At 44.3% G+C, this 18,342-nt stretch overlaps 1 protein-coding gene across 5 annotated transcripts in view; it reads left to right on the plus strand.

Annotated features, from left to right (window-relative positions):
- UBAP1 (ubiquitin associated protein 1) overlaps positions 1 to 17,009 on the plus strand; it is a 36,950-nt gene extending 19,941 nt beyond the window's left edge. For 2 of the 5 annotated variants that reach the window (XM_035902645.1, XM_035902644.1), the window contains exons 3-8: positions 4,582 to 4,706; positions 7,203 to 8,132; positions 12,086 to 12,124; positions 12,578 to 12,775; positions 14,257 to 14,358; positions 15,774 to 17,009. In XM_035902645.1, the coding sequence (XP_035758538.1) occupies positions 4,582 to 4,706; positions 7,203 to 8,132; positions 12,086 to 12,124; positions 12,578 to 12,775; positions 14,257 to 14,358; positions 15,774 to 15,914 (1,535 nt within the window). In that variant the 3' untranslated portion in view covers positions 15,915 to 17,009. Of the gene's footprint in view, positions 1 to 4,581; positions 4,707 to 7,202; positions 8,133 to 12,085; positions 12,125 to 12,577; positions 12,776 to 12,878; positions 13,070 to 14,256; positions 14,359 to 15,773 lie in introns of those variants that run through there. The other 3 variants (XR_004843101.1, XM_009647262.2, XM_009647263.2) reach the window with 3 other exon arrangements.
- Positions 17,010 to 18,342: the final 1,333 nt, after the last annotated feature.

Raw genomic sequence — 18,342 nt, forward strand, 5'->3', positions numbered from 1 at the left:
ACAGTCCATAGAGACTAATCTGTTTAGCCTCTGAGTAGTTTTTTGTTAGGAGTGAAGTGCCTTGGCTTCCTTCTTGCACAGTTTTTGCTAGTGCTCTGCCTGTTCTCTGCCTAAACTGATACAGCCTGTGGCTGTTCCCTACTCCTTCATGGCAAAATAGTACCTTCCCCTTCCCCCACTTCCCCCTTCAAAGTCAAAGCTGTACTGCAATTGTGATACTGATCTGATGTTTGCTGAAGTGGACACTAGATCTGTAGCTCCTTCCTACAGAAGTCACATGAGAAGTTGGATTGAAAGTGAAACTCTTGTAATATCATTGACCTACGCTTGCTTTTTGCACAGCAGTGATTTTTTTTTTTTTTCCTAAACTGGACCAATCTGGTTCAGCGGGCAAGTGAAGAAGAGAATATCTTCTGCAATTGAGATGCGTAGTGTCATGCCGATGATTTGTATCATAAAAATGCTTGTATATGTGCTTATCTTTTAGAAAATGGGGTGTAATTTGAGAAGATTAATATTTATCTGGAACACTAAAGTTCACTTTGTGTGTAGTGTAACTTCTTCAAATCAGTAATCATTCAAGGCAGTACCAGGAGGTTCATGTGAAATTTCTGACATGCTTCTCATGCTTTAGTAACTTACACTTTTAGAAACTCAGCCTTGATATTCCTGGATAATCTTTCAGATAAGAGGATCGTGGGGAATTCCATTTCTCCTTCAGCTTTTTATTCAGTCTTGCAAGTGTAAAGTTGAAGTACAGAATAAAAATGCCTCACTTAAACACATGGTTAAGGGTTAATAAAAATGGCCCATCAAAACTTAATTTTTAGATGGTCTCCTTTGCTGTGGCCCAGTGATCCTGCTGCAAGACAGTTAGTTTCTCTGTTAGATAGCTGCCAGCTCTTCAGCAGTTGCTCTTGTATCCGTGAGTGGTCTCTGCAAACACTCTGAACTGCTTGTCTTTTGACTTTGTTTTTATTTCTCTCTTCTGCTTCCTAAACTAGGCTAGCAAAGACACTGCTTGGAGGTAGAGTTCAACCTGTCTTAAATATTTCTCAAAGCAGTACAGTGTGGTGGAACATGCCCTTGGCTTCAAAATAACAAAATCAAAACAAATGGTGCTGTAAGCTAGCTGGTTAACTTGTCTACACTTTTGTGTCCCCTCTGTTCCTAATGACACCAGCGACACTGTCACAGTACAGTTTCTGAGGAGTAGTGGAGCAACTTCCTTGGTTGCTTATCTTAAATCAGCAGGGCAATTGTTTCAGTCTTCTACAGGGTTGTTACGAGTTAATCCCACTAAGTGAATTTTGTCGCACTGTAAAGCATCTAGCCCAACAGCTACCTTCAGCTTAGTGTGTTTGGCAGGCTGATGAAGTCGGTCAATGTAGTTGTACTTGTCGAGCTGCGTGCTAGAGGCTAGAGGACTGTCGTTGAATCACAGAGTGGATGAGGTTGGAAGGGACCTCCATCATGTCCAAACCCCCTGCTGAAGCAGAGCCACCTGGAGCTGGTTGCTCAGGACCATGTTCAGGTGGAGATGAAGATGGGAACATAAGGGGTGGGTGAAGAGAAAGGAACCTCTTCCTGTCTTGAAGGGCATTCTTATCCTATACCTGTAACTATGCCTAAGCATGTAATTTCAAATTATCTCCTCTGTCATTTTAATAATTGCAAGTTCAGGCTTAAGTTCTAGTAATTAGTGGCATCTAGAATGCAACTCTCATCTGTTGCACAAAAAGCGTTGGGTAGTACGTTAATATTGGTGTCACTATGCAACCTGAAAGCTTTTAACTCCAATTTCTGAAAATTACGTAAGTGTGGTTTGTGTGACTACAAAATCTAAGTTCCACTTGGTCTCAAAACTGTTCCCCATTCATAAATGGTAACTGTTTTTATCTGAACGTTTCCATTTTGCTTCCAAACTGGAGGACACGTCTATGAGTTGGCCAGTGATACCTGTGTTATGCTAAAGCAGAAGGAAATCTTACTCTTCTAGGAGTTTGTTGGGCCAGGAATATCATATGGTGCTCAGTGTCAGAGATCAGACAGACATGTACAATTTTGCCAGGGCTATTCTCAGAACTTTCTCAATATGCTTTTAATTGCTAAAAGGATGAACTGGCTAACAGCCATATTAAATAACAGTTAAAAAAAACCCTTTAATTGCTTCATTTGGACATGTGACTATTGAAACAGTCACTTGCATAATGCTTTCTATTTTTTTTTTTTTGCTTATTGCTTTAGAATTTGCCATTTAAAACAATTTTCATCCTTACACATCAGTGTGTTCAGGCAGAAGGTTCATCTGCTTAGAAAATTAAAGGGGTTCTTGGCTTTCTGGATCAGATTTTAACTTCACAAGACGGGTACTGTTCTGACTGCGCTGGAAAAAAGTGAATAGTATGTGCATCAGCGTTTTGCCTCAGAAAGACTTTTACCATCAAATGTCCTAAAACACTGGGTGTGTTTCTTAATGTGTGCTTGTAGCAGAGTTATATTCAAGATGAGGTTATAGCAGTGGTCGTTATTAAAAAATCAGTATACTGGGAAGAAACTGGAAAATTTTTATTCCTTAGGGTAGCCTATCTTCTGAGGTTAAACTGGCAGCTATCAATCCAGCCTATCTAGTCTAGGTGTGTTTAGTTGTTTGGGTTTTTGGGGGTTTTTTTACTGCACCAAAATGGAGACTGTTGCTATGCAAAGACCACAGTGCGTGCTTGTACCCTCTGTGGCTCGTATCTATTTCAGGCAAAAGCAGCAGCCGTGGGAGGGGAAGCGTCTGCCACTTACTGTGTCAATAGGTCTATTAAGACAAGTATTCGCAGACTGAGCAATTTGGGCTGTGAGATGGGTGCAGAGAGGTAATCCTGCTTCGCTGGATCATCCTGCTCAGAGCAGGACGCGTGCCAGTGGGACTAAGCAGTCACACCAGCTTCTGAGCAGTCGGAGAGCTGGCTGGCTCTGACCTGGCCGTGATTTGCCACTCTGCGTGCGAGGGCTGCCACAGTTGCCATTTCCACACACGCAAACATTTCGGCATATCGAGGTTCTCAGATCGCCGGCTCACATACAATTTGGATGTCGTGTTGCAAACAGTGGTATTGGTGGCCAGTGAGGTGCCATGTGGACACTGTGCTGTGTAATGCTCGAATGCGTGCTTCTCAGTAAGGATCAGTGAAAATAGTATTATATTCTTCCTCGAGCGTTTTTTTTTGTCCTGGTGGTGCAGGTGGGATGTAGGTTTTTAAGCCCAGTGGTTTCAAAGCTGGAGGAAGTATCACCTGTGTCCTGTCAGGACTCTCGGACCAGCCAGTGTGGTGCATAGTACGAGAGCTCAAGGGATGACACCACATAAATGTTTAACTCCAAATTAACAGGATGTTCCTGTTTTCGAAAGCTGCTTGTCATTTTGGAGCCTGTGGCTGCCTTGTTGTGGATGAGTCAACAGCGAAGGAACACAAACAGTACTTAAACTGTCATCTGAGTATGAAAATGGGTCAGATAAAAATGGCAAGTCACAGCTCACTGAGCAAGAGGTTAGTCACTGAGCGCAATCTTAGATGTTGCCAGTAAGTTGTTCTGGATCTGCAACATTCAAAGCTGAGTTACAAGTGAGTGCTAGAGGAGCTCTTCAGATTGTTATACACAGCCAGAAACCTTGGCTGTAATTACAAAGCCTAAATCAGTGATCCAAGAGACCCCTTTCATTAATCAAGCAACTGAGCGCAAATCATCTATATGGGTTTCCTGATACTTCTTTACAGCACCTCAAGGAAAACAAAGCTACAGTCTGGCTTCTTGGAGGTAGTTGAGCTGAGTGATTCTGCCTCATGACTTTCATCCCGGAACACTTTTTAAATACCACATATAAGTGGTAGATACAAAAGGACAGATGGAGGACCATGGAAAAAAGCCTGAGGCCTCTCACTGGAGTGATCACAAATCAGACAGCTGTTTAGGTTAGATTGCCTTGTTCCAAAAATCAGAATTGCTATGCTAAATAGTCTTGAGCTGTTTCACTCTGTTTTGGTTAAAGTGGAGCATCTAGACTTTGGGCCACTTTGCCCTTGTGACCACTTCTGTGCAAATGTTACTTCCTACTTCTATGCCAAAACCTGGATTTTAGTTTTTCTTATCCATTCTAAAGCTAGGTCATTCTAAAGCCTGTTCTGACTATGACAAAAAATGACGGATCTTTTTATAGAGGCATAACACAATACAGTGTTCAGGAGAGCTTCAGCTTCCCGTTGTGTAGGCATAGTCTTGTCACAAGGAAAGATAAGATATTGGGTATATTGACTTCAAAATCTGTTCAGTTGCTGGATTGTTGTGTTGTGGGCTTGGGGTTTTTTTAATAGGTAGGAGTTAAACTATAAAACAAAACCAAAGCAAAAACTGAGGCAATGAAGTCCAAACAGATTCAACATGTTTTTGATCAAGCAACTTCCTTTGTATTGAGTCACCTCGTGTTGTTGGGGCAGCAGAGATGAAAGAGCTTCGAAATACAGAAATGTGAGTCTTAACTGAATGCATTAAACTTGTAACGGGTTTTGATACAATTTCTGCTTTCAATCTTAGGGCCTTTCAGTTATCTTGATGATGTCCCATTTAAGATAGGAGACAAATTCAAGACCCCAGCGAAGGTTGGATTACCCATTGGTTTCTGCCTGCCTGATTCTTCTCAGCTTGTCAGAGAAGCCCAGGTAAGTGATGTGTTTTGCCTTTCCGCCCTCTTCCCCCTGGCCCCCAGCATGTGGTGCTGTAAGTCACAAGTAGTCACAGTTTGCACATGTGTTCAAATGTTGGTCTTGTGGGTCCTGTAGTGTCATCTCATATGGCAGTAGTTGCAGAAGATCTGTTAAATGTATAGATGTATAGAAAGATAAAAATATGATAGGCCATGCAAAAAGTTTCTACTTCTTAGCACTTTAAAAAGCCTAGTAGCATTTATTTTAGCGTATCTAATTCAACAGAGCACAATGCTTTCGTATAATAGCTACAGGTCAAAATGGTACCCTGACTAAATTTGAGTAGCATTTTTAAGAGGAAAAATGGCAAGAACTGGGACACCCATGCTATGGCATACTTGCAGAATCTTGTTTGAGGGTAAGAAGTATTTCTGTGACCATATTTTATGAGTTCTCGCAATAGCAGGTTGAAGAAATAAATTTCCAGTTCTTGTTTTCTGTGCAGTTCTGAGTGGGAATTCCCTTCCAGCTGTAGGGCAAGCAGGTAACAGCTTGGTACACATGGCTTCCAGGTCTTTGAGGAGCACATCTCTGTTACCATAAACTCTTGGTAGCATAAAATCAATCGCATTAGCATAACTGTTGAAAATCTAATCTCCAAATGCAGTTTGTGATACAGGCAATCTAATTGAACTATGTTTTCTCATTTGGATCCGTGATATTCCTTGGTCAGTCTAAATTGATGATTGTTTTCAGTTCAGCTGTGACAGATTGCTGTAGAGCATTCTGCTTTTTTTTTTTCCCTTTCCCCCCTCCCTACCCTGCATATTACCCTATTACCCTACATCATGGCTTTTTCATTATAACCATGAAATGATTAACGTATTGTCCTAATTACCACCCAGTTAAGCCAGTGTGGGAGAGCTAAAGGAGAGTCTCATGCCTTATTGCTGGCTTCGTTGTGCTATGTCTCCATTTTCCTGCCAAGCTGAGGCTCAAGTATCGTATGCCCAATTGCACTGCAACGCCTTGCATAATATGATGTGAGATGCGTGGTCTGCATAGTCACAGTGCAATTTGACTTTTCTACAGCTGTAGTGAGAGCTGTTTAAAAAAAAAAAAGTGCAGGGAAGCAAAATTGACAAAAGCCAAATATTTTTATATAAATATCCCCCATTTTTTTACTCTAAAAAAAATGCGTGCTTTGGTAAATTTTGGCCATATATGATCATATACATATACACACACACACAAAACTACGATAGCTCTGCTCAGATACTGAAGTGCCCAGCACTTCTGCCTGTGAGTAGTTTTTCAAAGTTGCCTTGCTGATAAATTGTGTATCGCACCTCTTGGAGTCTTAGACCGAAGGGAAGGGAAAAATGTTAATATAGTTGAGATAACAAATCTCCAGGATCTCACGGGAGCCCGCTATAGGATGGGATGTGATGCAACACGTAGTGAGTAGAGGCCTAGCGAGCCTTGCTGTCTTGTTGCTCTTTAGAGCTAGGAATTTGCATGACCTAGCAGTCCCATGGCATGAACACTCCTGTTTGGTTATGTGCCATTATCCTGGCCAGGCTATCTTGTGACTTCTTGTGAGTCACAGGTAGGTTACACCCTGGACTTAGCTTGCAGGCTGCATTCTCTGAACATTTTGTGGTTATTTAAAGAACATTTGAGGTTGTTCATTCTTCCTAAGATATTAAAACTTTAAGTACATTTAAAGCGTGTTCAGAATTTTGTCCTCTCAACCAAGCCACTACTGTGGCCTGAAAACTGGAAGCAAGTAGCTTACAAATGCCCTCCTGTGCTAACCTGGCCCTGAAATAGCTTATGTTAAATGAGAAAAGTTTGTGGGATCCTGTCATGCCAAATCTGCTACTGCAGGCAGTTACTATTGGTGTAGCCAGTATAACCCCTTTGGCTGGTTGAGCCTTTGGTCCTGGGGTAAGAATACCAATACCTCTTAAACTAATGGGTATAAAACTCTAATATCCAGCCCCTTAGGAATCTTTTAGGGGAACTGAGTAAAACTGTCTTGGTCTTTGGATGCAAAAATACGTTGCCATAGTCTTGAATGGCTTGTGGAACTTGTGACAGGGGGTAGTTCAGTGGTGTCTGATCTGGGTATGATTGTCCATCTAGTGATGTGCTAGACTACCCCTTGCTATGCCCGTTGTCTAGCGGGGAGAGGGTGGGAGGGCTGTGAAACTGATCTTGGGGTGATCAGTAGCTCGAAAGCAAAACTAAATATAGGAAGGAGGCAAAATATGATACTCTGATCCAGACTATAGACAGGTTTTGCTGCTGGAGGCCAAATGAACTACTTCTGGTGTCTTCTAGCTTTGCCAGTCTGTAGGTTACAAGAGATGCTGGGAAAAAAATGATGCCTGTCCATGGTAATTCACGTAGCTGTTATTCTATCCTACTTATGTTTCTGTCAGAAGTAGTGGCTATGACCCTTACAATTTATCTATTTTTTTTCTCCTCTCCTTTCGCCCCCACCAGTATGACTTCTCACTGGAAAAGAAAACAATTGAGTGGGCTGAAGATATCAAAAAAATTCAAGCTGCCCAGAGAGAAGCTGAACGCAAGGCAGAAGAAGCGCTAGCAAACTCAAAAGCAGCTCCAGAGGACAGCAACAAAATGGGGTTCTCAGAGGGACCCTGCCCTGAGGCCATGCCTCCTCCTATCAACCCCATCCTTGCTAGCCTGCAGCACAATAATATTCTTACTCCCACGCCGGCCAACAGTAGCGCTGTGAAGCAAAAAGTTCTCAGTCCACCTCGTCCAAAAGCAGACTTCAACCCAGCTGATTTTGAATGTGAAGAAGACCCATTTGACAAACTGGAATTAAAAACTATCGATGATAAGGAGGAATTAAAGAATATTCTTGAAATTCATGTTGGTACTACTGGGCCAATTGTTGCCCAGCTGTTGGATAATACTTTGCCCAAAGGAGGGTCTGAGTCTGTGTTGCAAGATGAGGAAGTTCTGGCCTCCATAGAAAGGGCCACGTTGGACTTCAAGCCCCTTCACAAACCCAATGGCTTTATCACTTTACCGCAGCTGGGAAACTGTGAAAAGATGTCCTTGTCTTCCAAAGTGTCCCTGTCCCCTATCACTTCAGTGAGCAATATCAAATCCCTATCCTTTCCTAAACTTGACTCCGATGAGAGTGATCAAAAATCATCAAAGCTCACAAGCACTTTCCGCAGCACCTCCTGTCTCCGCAATGGCACTTTGCTCAGCTCTTTGCAGGCCTGTGCTCAGAGTAAAGCTAGTGAACTGAACGGACACCACATGGTTGGTCTTTCCGCTCTAAATGAGGACAATGGCATGGAGACATCAATGTTATCCTCTTCATCCAGACTGCCTTCCCTGGCCGTGTCGACAGTTTGTACAGAAGAAGAATCATCTCAAAGCACAGCGACTACGGTAAACATGCAGTGGATTAGAATTGGGGTTGCTGGGGAGATGTGGAGGTGCGGAGGCAAATGCTGCTTCTGAAAGGTCCCTGTGGCTTTGGTTTTAGTTTCATTTAATGGGAGTGATGTGTAGATCCTCTTAATTTACACAGCAAGTTGATCAATCTGACAGGTCTTCTTCCTGGCAGTTCTCAATCTCAGATTATTACTCTGCAGGTTTCCCCAAAATCTGCTGTTTTCAGACCAATTCTGGTGACTCTTCTTTCAGCTTTTCAGCTCGTGCTGTTTGTAGTTGCACACATTTGAACTAAGTCTGTAAGATATCCTCTCTGCACAGTCCTGCATTCTGTCTTATCCACTGAGGTATATCAGATTCTGAAGTGCTGTTAGCTTTTGAGGTAAATCTTTTCTAGATTTGTTCCTCGGCCTGCTTATTTATTTGCTGGAAATAATGGGACATGCAAGCTTTTCAAGGAATAGAAGTAATAATAGATTAAACACAAATGTGCTGCATCATTCAGGAAAGAAAAAAATGCTTGCAGTTGACCTGCAGTCAAATGTGTCTGTCTTTATTACTTTCTTCCTGACATCCTTTTAAAATCTAATCTTTAAGAGGAAGAAATGATGGTGGTCTGAAATCTGGTATTTGCCCTCCTCCTTGTGAAGGAGAGTGGAGGGATTGCTTGGTGGATACCAAAACCAGTCTTGAAGATCATGTCAGATTGCTGACGTTACAGTCGGTTGCTGTACAGCTCTGAGGCAGGAGGTTGGTGCTTTGTTCCCTCAAACTTGTAGCAAGCTCTAAAATTACTTGGAGGACACTTAACTTCGTGCCAGCTGTTGTCTTTGTCTTTTTGTGAATAAGAGCAGAGATCTGAGTAAGCTTGTGGGCTTTTTTCCCACAGAACCTAAGATATGCACACCAGTACTCCTGAACTCCTCTAGCTGGCTATAAAATCACCTGGTTTGTTCTGTCCAATATAAGGAGTGCTTCTGTGGTTCTCTGGTCTGACTGGCATACTGTAGGCTTTTGTGTGATGCCTTGTGCTCTGAAACAAGTGACACTGCTTCTCTTCTATTGTTCTTTCACCTCTTTTCAGGCTTAGGTAAGTGCACTATTAATTGCAAAATACGGTATTCTGGCAACTAGCGTATCTGTCGGAGCACAGCAGAACAGCTGTTTATTGATCACTAGAACATACTTAATGCCGTAAACTTTGGCAGACGCAGCAATGTGCTGAGAAACTGCTCCCTGTTACAGATCGGAGGTTTGAGAGGCGATGGCATGATCGTGTGTAGCTCAGAAGTGAAACCTCAAAGTACGACACTTGACAGATCTCTAGGGATTAACATGAAAGATCACTTGCAACTAGATAGATGGGCATTCAGTTGGCCTATTTTCCACTCTAACTATTCACACCTCAATGCTGGATTAAAGACCAAGAGGGAAGGTGCATTCTTGAGAAGGCTGTAAGGGAAGATGCGAACTGATAAACAGACTTATTAGGAGAAGTAATAAAGATCTTACTAGGAAACTATTTCTGCTTTGGAAGTAGCAAACCAAGAAATAGGTGTGCCAGCAGAACTAGTTCTTTCTGTTTAAATTCCAAGACTTCAGACTCTACTTGATTTGTGTTTCCACAATATGGTACCAGTGGCTGGAAAATGACAGCTGAGCTGCAAGAAATTGAAGTAAATACAACAGAAGTATTAAAGTAAATGTAACAAAAGTCCTCAGAGTATGAAAACTATAGAAGGAAGTCGCAGTCGTCCCTGTGGCTGGGAGCAGAAGGATCACACACATCCCTTTCCTGCAAGGTTATACAAGAATAAGCCTGTCCTTTTTAGAAAGCTTCAGGACAATTATATGTCCCAGTGTATTCCACAGTGATTTCATTTTTTTTTTTTTTTTTTTTTTTTTCTTCACAAGACTAGAAATTGTAACTTTGGATTTGGAGTTACTACTGGAGTTTATGCTTTACCGGTGACTTGGATCTAGGATTTTTTGGATGGAAATAAACCTATGATTTCTCTGAGGCTACACTGATTCTGTCCTAGGTGGTCCCCTCTCCTTTTTTTTTTTTTTTTTTTTCTTTGAAGCTCACCTGTTTGCTTTTTGCAGCATTGGCAGAGGGAGAAATGACTAATGAAGACAACAGGTTGGAATTAAACAAATCTGGCCAGAGACCTGACTAGTGCGATGCGTTTTATTTACAGAAATCTGGTTATGGGAGGATGGGGCACTCTTGGTGCCCCATATATATTCTGGTACATATTCAGAATATATACCACTGCAGCAGCATGATGTGTGCGGGCACACCAGCTGCAGGCTGGGCTCCCAGCCTCTGTATGAAGTCCTTAAAAGTAGGCTCAGTGTGCAAGCAGATATTGAAAGCCCTGCATGTCTGCTTCTTGAAGGGCACTGGAATACAGGTTTGAGACATAAGGGAGCATGGCTGCAATTCCTCTAGGAATTTCCCTCCTCTGCTGGAAGTCTCTGACCACAAGCACAGGTTGTCAAGCTCAGGCAGATCGAGGAGGAGGAGTTAGTTGGTTTCCCCAGACTCTTGAATCTCTGCTGTCAGAAGCAGTTTTGGTTTTCCTGGCTGCGGCATCAATAACAAAGCGTCATCCTTCAGTTTGATAACCAGCTGATTTCAGGGCTACTCCAGACCCCTATTTCTGTGAATCCCATGTTCTAGTGATCTTTGCTCAGGCAAAAGTGCCTGGAGAGGGTGTGTGTGAAGTGTTGAACCCCTCTACTGCCATGAGGAGAGGTTCTTGGGTAAACCAGTCCATCAGAACGACTATGATTTCTCAGGTTTTGTCTCCTAGAAGAGAAGTTCTTACCCTGGAGATGAAAATTGTCGGAAATGCAGAACAAAACCTCCTTGGTGGTGGTTTGGGGTTGGGGTGTTGTTGGGTGGTTTGTTTGGTTTTGGGGTTGGTTTGTTTTTTTTTTTTTTTTTTTTGCAAATAAATGGAATTTGTCAAAATCCTAATAGCTTTTCTCAGAACTGTTTTCTATAAACAGTTTTTTGTTGTTTAGTCTGGGCCCAGACAAGGCCTTTCTGAAAGCAGTGGACAAGCTTTCAAGTAATCTGTGTTGGCATAATAAATATCAAGAAACACAAAAGGCTGAGGCTTTTGGTCCACAGTCATTTCTTGCAGCCTTTTCTAATTACATGTAAAATGCAGGAAGGCTTTTAAATGGATGAATTGAAAGGTTCAGATTTGGTGGGGCAGAGTTCTGCCTTTGCACTGCTGTTACCTTGGGCGAAGTAGTATAAAGCGGCGGGTTAGTTCTGCCCTCTGGCAGCCTGGTTCTGCAGAAGCAGAGGAGGTGTGCAGCAGGGAACGTTACCCAGCCTTGTTGGGGTGCTGGGAATGGGACCCGGTGTTGGGCGTTGGTCGGGGGGAGGAAAAAAAAAGTCACATGCTCCTTTTAGCCAGTGTGCCACATTGCTCATATATGGCGTATGAAGTGCAGTGCTTCAGAGTAGAAAAAAAGGGGTATATGTTTCTCTTACCCCTTCTCATGGTCAAAAAAAGTCAAGGGAAATCTCTAGGCAATGACTTAAAAGTTTCAGGCCGCGTAGCACTGGGTCAAGAGCTGAACAGGAGCCAGCGTGTTACACTGAGCTGTACGAACAAGTAGCCATTACAGTGACAGAATAAACAGTCTCAGAGTTACTATGAGGGGGGATACATCCTTCTTGGAGCATGATCTGCTTGTTGAGTGCTGAGGGGAGACACAACCCTTATGATGGCTATTCTAGAACTACACACAACCGCGTAACGTCTGCATCTCACATGTGGAAGCCTGGTCAGACCACAAATCTCCCTAGTACGGTAGACTCACTCCCAGACCTCTCCCATAAATCCCTTCTTCCACCAGCTGCAGCAAAATTCTGCTCACTAGTGCGTAATGTTTATAAGTTACCTTATTCGTGTGTTGTCCAGCAGGTACACCCAGACTACAAGGAAACAGAAATCCCTGTGGTAAGTTCCCAAATACCTGTGTGCTTGCACTGGATTGTGTTTCTGAAAATCTCCAGAATTAGTGCTCCTTTGGGTACAAAAAAAAAAAAAAAGAGGTGACGAGTAAATTTGGGGTGAAGGAAGCAATCTCCGTGCTTCCTTTTAGGTACAGGGTTTGGCTGTATCATAAGGACCTTCACTGTTGCAAAGGTTGGGTATTGAAAGGTTTTGGTCCCACTGGTAGGAGAGGGTATGTTGCGAAGAATCTGGGATGTTGATTGTTGTTTTGAGGGTAAAAAGAGTATGGTGTCCCCTGCTTGGTTTCATCCTAACGATGAGAAACTTCCCAAGGGCACTATCTAGAAAGCCTCTCGGATTAATTAGATGGGGTGTTGTGGTTCTGCACTAGCCAGAGACAGGACGTGGGGATGCAGGAGATGACCATCACCTCAGCCTCTGGGTTTTCCCCTTTAGGTAACACACCAAAACTTTCCAGTATCTAAAGTGCCCAATAACACCAGCTGCACCAAGTGGTCGGGTGGCCCCGCTCCTGAACTACAGCAGGTCCTCTCCGCTAGCGAGAGGCAGTGCATAGAGACGGTCGTCAACATGGGCTATTCGCCCGAGAACGTCCTGAAAGCCATGAAGAAGAAGGGACAGAACATAGACCAGGTAAGAGCTTGTGCAGTGGGAGAGAAACACTTGATTGGATGCTGATTCTGCAGAGAAACCTTGGGTTTGCAAAATGGGGGGGGGGATACTTTTATTCCAACAGGAGGTTGCAGCCTGTAGCTGCTGCGGTATTAATGACTAGAGAAGTTGTCACCTAGCAGTAAAGGCTCCGAAAACCGAAGAAAAAAGTGTCTGCGCATGAGAGACTGCTTGAGTCAGCCACACCTGTGGGTGCTGGGTCGGAGCTACGCTGAGCTTGGGATGGGCCCTCAGCTCCATGTGAAGCTGGGAGAGGTACGGGGTCTTCCCAGGAGCGACAGAACCACCTGAAGGAAGCTTAGTGTGGCTCCATTCCATGCTTAGTGCCATGTGACAGAAAAAGCAGCCAACTTCTCTTGTTCTGAGCGCAAGGGGTTACGATGCTGACGTCTCCCCTTGTAGAGAGGTTGGCCCCTGCAGGCTTAAGACAGCCCTGAAAGGCTCTCGCAAGGCCCCACTGACCGACTTGCTTTTGTGCGCTCTGGTCGCGGTGCTTCCTGCCTCGTGTGTTGCCTCAAACGCTTGCTAAAACCAGGTCACAGAGCATAACGCGCTGCAGGGTGAAGCGCGGCTCTGGGTCTTGGATCCGCTTCAAACGAACATGGTAAAGCAGGGCGAGCGTGGCCAAACTTGCCGTGCTGACCCTAGGCAGGCTGCGTGCTGCACACAGCGTTGCCTGGCGGGGCTGTCCCTGGGGAGGAGGAGTGTCCCCGTGACTTCTGCTGGTGGAGCTGATCTGCTTGCCCACTACCTGTGCATCGAGAGCGGTTTGAGCTGTGGGCTGCAGTGAACTGTATTATCAAATGGAAATAACAGCCCTTAGGAGGGCAGTTATAAATCCTGCTGTATTTGCAGGCTGTGTTCTTTTGCCTCCCTAGCATTGCGTGTCTGACCTTTCCCCGTACCTTGCAAAGCTGAGGATGTATAAGAAATTTGGCAGCGGTTTCTGGGTGTGTGAGCTGGGATTTGCAGCTCACTCACCAGTATGCTGATCGTAAAAGGCTGACTGCTTTCAGATTGCGTCACCTCTTGCGGCTGTCTGAGAGGAAGCTAGAAGCTGACATATCTTGACTGCTTGACCTACAGTTTCATTTTGAAAACTTGTAGTATAAAAACCACAGTTAAACTTCTGCCTTCTGCTCAGTGATCAGGCACGGAAGGCTAAAGATAGGCTTCTGAGGCTGTTTTGACTAGAGTGGAAGGTGATGTTCAGAGCTGGTGGAAGACCACAGGAGGACGGCAGGGCTTGTCTGTTTTCTCTGAATGAGCTCTTGCATGAAGAGCATCTCAGCCCTGCTAGGAAGGACTTTATTGCGGTCCCTGATGAAGCCTGGGGTAGAGCTGGACTCAGCCCCTCTGCAAGTGCAGAGATGGTATTCCACTGCCTGCTGCGAATGCCACCCTGCAAACTTAGTTTCTTCTCTTCTTTTAATTTCCCACAGGTTTTGGATTACCTGTTTGCACATGGACAGCTTTGTGAGAAGGGCTTTGATCCGCTTCTTGTTGAAGCAGCTTTGGAAATGCACCAGTGTTCAGAGGAGAAGGTGAGGGCACAACGTGCTAAGCAATAGAGAGAATGCTCCGTGATGGGGAATTCGAGCAGCAGTTCCTCTGGCTGATGTAATTCTGTCTTTCATGGTAATGCTGCCTTGTTTCCAAAAACTGACTGCCAAAGGACATCATCAGTGATAAAGCAAATATGTGTTAAAGAATTCTTCTGCATTGTTTTATTGCTCTCATTGCAAGCATTTTTATGGGGACAGGATTTTTAAAGACCCTGCTTATTCTGGTTGTAATGTTTTGAACCCAGAGTTCTCTTGTGGGCATGGTGCTTGCTACAAAGACAGTTAATTTTAGAAGCAGCAAATTATCTTTCAAACCCTGCCAGCGTGCCCTGGCTGTGAATTTTCTCCCTTGTGCAAACGCATCTACCTGGCTGCTCAGCAAATTGGGTTACGGCTCGCTCTGGAAGAAGCTGGAAAATGGGGGGGTTTGGGGTCTGGTTCTGTGGCTGCTTTACCAGCACCAAAGGTACAGTGGCAGGAGCAGGTAGCCAGGGCAGAGGACAGCAGGATTTTTTAAAGTCTGCCAGCTTGTTGTGTCCCAAGTTGTTATGTGAAATCCTTAGAGGGTGCAACCCAACCCCCCCAGGCACGTAGACGCCTTCCTGCCTTTCTTGGACTTGGTGATGAGCTTGCAAACAGAGGAGCAACAGTGTGAAGATGGGAGAAGTGCCTGAGTTCAGGAAACATGTTTGCTACTGGCTTAACCCCAAAATTGTACATGGCTAATGTCCTGATTGCCCATTTCAACCTGCTTGCTTGGTTTTGAGTTTTTCTTTCCTCTGGAGTGGAGGTACTGTAAACGAAAGAGGGTTCATAAAAGTCTGATCAGCTGGCTCACTTCTTGTTGCTTTATTTTTTTCAAAGCTCAAGGAGGATTCATGGTTGATGTTGGTAGTATCGTACACAGTGTGTCCAACAGGGTTTGTGCTAATCCCCCAAGTTTGCCCTAGAAGAGCCAGTTGATAGCAAGAGTTACCATACCCAAGTTGAAGTAGCTTTAAAAAATTGAGATGCAGCATGGTTGGGCAAGCAGGGTACCATTAATCGGCACATTAATCAGGAGCCCAAATTGGGCCAGGCTGATAGATTTTGTACTGAGACACACACCCCCACAGACTGAGCTTTGGTGCCCTTGTTGAAGAGGATTTTGGAAACGCAGGACTGCAAACACAGGGGACTGGAGCTGGGGCTCTGTGGGCTGCTGCACCCAGAGCTCCACCAGCTCTGGTGTGAGTGGACTTTCTCCAAAGGGAGCTGGAGCGGGCTGTACTTGGGGAGGGGAGGAATCCACCCCATGGGATGCTCAGTCGCTGAAGACTGGCTCTGTGCTAAACCTCCACCAAGCACTCATCCTCTTTTTCTTTCACAAATAACAGACCATCTGTGTCTTTCAGATCACAGAACTTCTCCAACTAATGAGTCAATTTAAAGAAATGGGATTTGAACTAAAAGACATTAAGGAGGTCTTATTATTACATAACAACGACCAACACAATGCTTTGGAAGATCTAATGGCCCGTGCAGGAGCCAGCTGAAAACACATTCCTGGATTCTTGGCGTGCAACGGAGCAGGACCAGCCCCGCCACCTTCACATCCAGTGTGACTTGCTCTCGGCAAGAAGGAGTACGGCTTTTCGCATACATGGGAGAGTGACTGAACAAGCCCACCCGCGTGCATCACTCCAGCATTTCTCTTTCCACCGAGAGCCAACTTTATTTCTTAAATTAAATTTTTAAAGTGTCCTTTCCTAAGTTTCCTTTTTCCAGCTTGGCCACGGAAAGTTTAGACTGCCCAACCTCTACTGGAATTGTACATAGGTAGAGACAGGAGTGCTTTCCCCCCCTCACTGTTGCACTGGAGTTGGACAGAAGAATACTAAGTTGGTTCTGAAACTAGGATGCTTTGGTTCTTTGAAGCTGCTTTCATGGTGTCTGCTTGTACTGAATTACTTGACTGTATCACAGTCCAGATTAACTGGTTAAATTTGACCCTTAGTGCAATGGAGTTTTATTTTTTGGTTGAAAGTTAGTCTGTAACTTAGTAAAACACTGGTTCGGAAACTGTCGCTATGCATAAAGAAAGAAGCTGTTCCTCTTGTGGTTTGTTTGGTTTGGTTTTTTTTTTCCTTTTTACCCATGCATCCAACACTTCTGCCAGACATGAGCGTGCAATCCGAGTGGTGTGTAAGTTCTCTTGAAAAATGGTAAGCTGTGAACTCCACCTGGACCTGCAGCTTGTGTTGGTTCTTGCACCTGAAGGCAGAGAGCTGGGGCTCAGTATTCTTAATTGCCCGGGCTTGTAGGATATTTAAGACAATGCCCTGTTAGGAAATCAGTTATCTTCTTGTTTTAAATAATACTCAGTGTGATGCAGGAGGTTTCTTTCAAGCACTTTCTTTAAAACAAATATACTCACTGCATTAGTTCCATTTTTCACACTGCTATAGAACTACATAATAACATCTAGTACTAGAAATCAGGTTTTGAGTTGGTTTTGATAGTTCAAAGTATTACGTTGTACATTGTTCAAATTCTAAATACATAAAGTATCAGCATTCTTGAGGAATCTTTAAAGTAATTTGCTAAATATTTTGATTCTGCAGAAGAACTAATAAAACCCTCAAATATAACTCCCAGTGTTGTGGTTCCCATCTCTCATGCTCTTTGGCTTCACGAAGCAGATGAAGAAGGTGCTGGATCCTGCCTGCCCAGGTGCTGCCGGCTCCTGTAGGCATGCGTGAGCCCTGTCTGCTGGGCAGAACGGCCAGTGGTGGAATGTGCTGCCCTTTTCAGTGGCTTATTTTTGTTCTGTTGCAAAAACCAAGCCCAGGGATCCAAACTCATGTTAGAGCATGGAGCTGGGAGTGTTGGACTTTGGGAAGGGAAAACGTCTCAGCTCATTGCCTCAGTTTAGGTTTTTCAGTAAGAAGTCATCAGGACCCTGAAAGAGGTGGCATTTGTCTCCATTATGTCATTAACTTTGTATGACCAAAGCATCTAATTTGGGCCCAGTGTTAACTCCTGGAATTCTCTGTGAGGTGCTCAGTTATGTTAATGACACACCTTTGCTTAAAACAAAATGATGCTGAAGAGAGATGTAGCTGGCAAGTCTCTAGGGGATGCAGAGATGGATGATGAGTAGGGCCAGGGCAGGTTGCCTTGCATGGTATCCTGTAGCACTGAGCTTCACCAGCTCCTAATGGTGGGGCTGAAGCTAAAACTCCTCTAAGAAGGACGTTCAGCAGCTGCTGCCTTGGTGGGTGCAGGTAGAGCAGTTTCCCAGCTTTCCTTCCCAGGTGAGAAGTGTGACAGTTTGAAACATGGAGATGGGGTTCCTGATAAATCAGAAAAGCTGGAAAACACAACTCAAAACTGCTTTACTGTCACTGCTGAGAGCGTTCGGTTGTGTTCCTTGCTTTGTTTTTTTCAGAATTAATATCCAGTCAAGTCCCTGTCTGGTACTAGACAGTCCTGAAGGGGCAAGAAGTCTTGCCAGCAAAGAAACAACTATTTAGACCAAACCTGTGAATAAAATAATCTCTTTGGTTGTGTTAATGTGTTAAATTTTTTCATAGTCCCCCCATGGGGGCTGGCTCCTAACCCCACTACAGTAACTGCTCCGCCTGTGGTGACTGTTGTAGGGGTGAGAGCAGGGGCATGAAGAGGGGAGGTGGTACCTGTCAAGCTTGTCTTCTCCTTCCAGAGAGAGGTGCCTGTCTGTGTCTTCCCTGGTGATGTTGCTCTTGCTTCAGCAGTGAAGTTTCTGGATTTACGTCACTGGGTGGCTGAAGGCTGGAAGTGTGCAGCTGGGATAGCTTCTCGCAGAAGGAAGGACCATGGAGTGAGGGGATTAACCTGGTGGCTTAGGGGAAACGTGTAAGGAGTGACACTGTGAGGAGACTTGAATGTTGTTTGGGCGCTGTGCGTGGCTGGTGACTCTGGTGCTGCTCCTCTTTCCTGCTG

The sequence above is a fragment of the Egretta garzetta genome, unplaced genomic scaffold (assembly GCF_000687185.1).
Source record: "Egretta garzetta isolate BGI_Z169 unplaced genomic scaffold, ASM68718v1 scaffold59, whole genome shotgun sequence".
In the NCBI taxonomy this organism is placed as follows: Eukaryota; Metazoa; Chordata; class Aves; order Pelecaniformes; family Ardeidae; genus Egretta; species Egretta garzetta.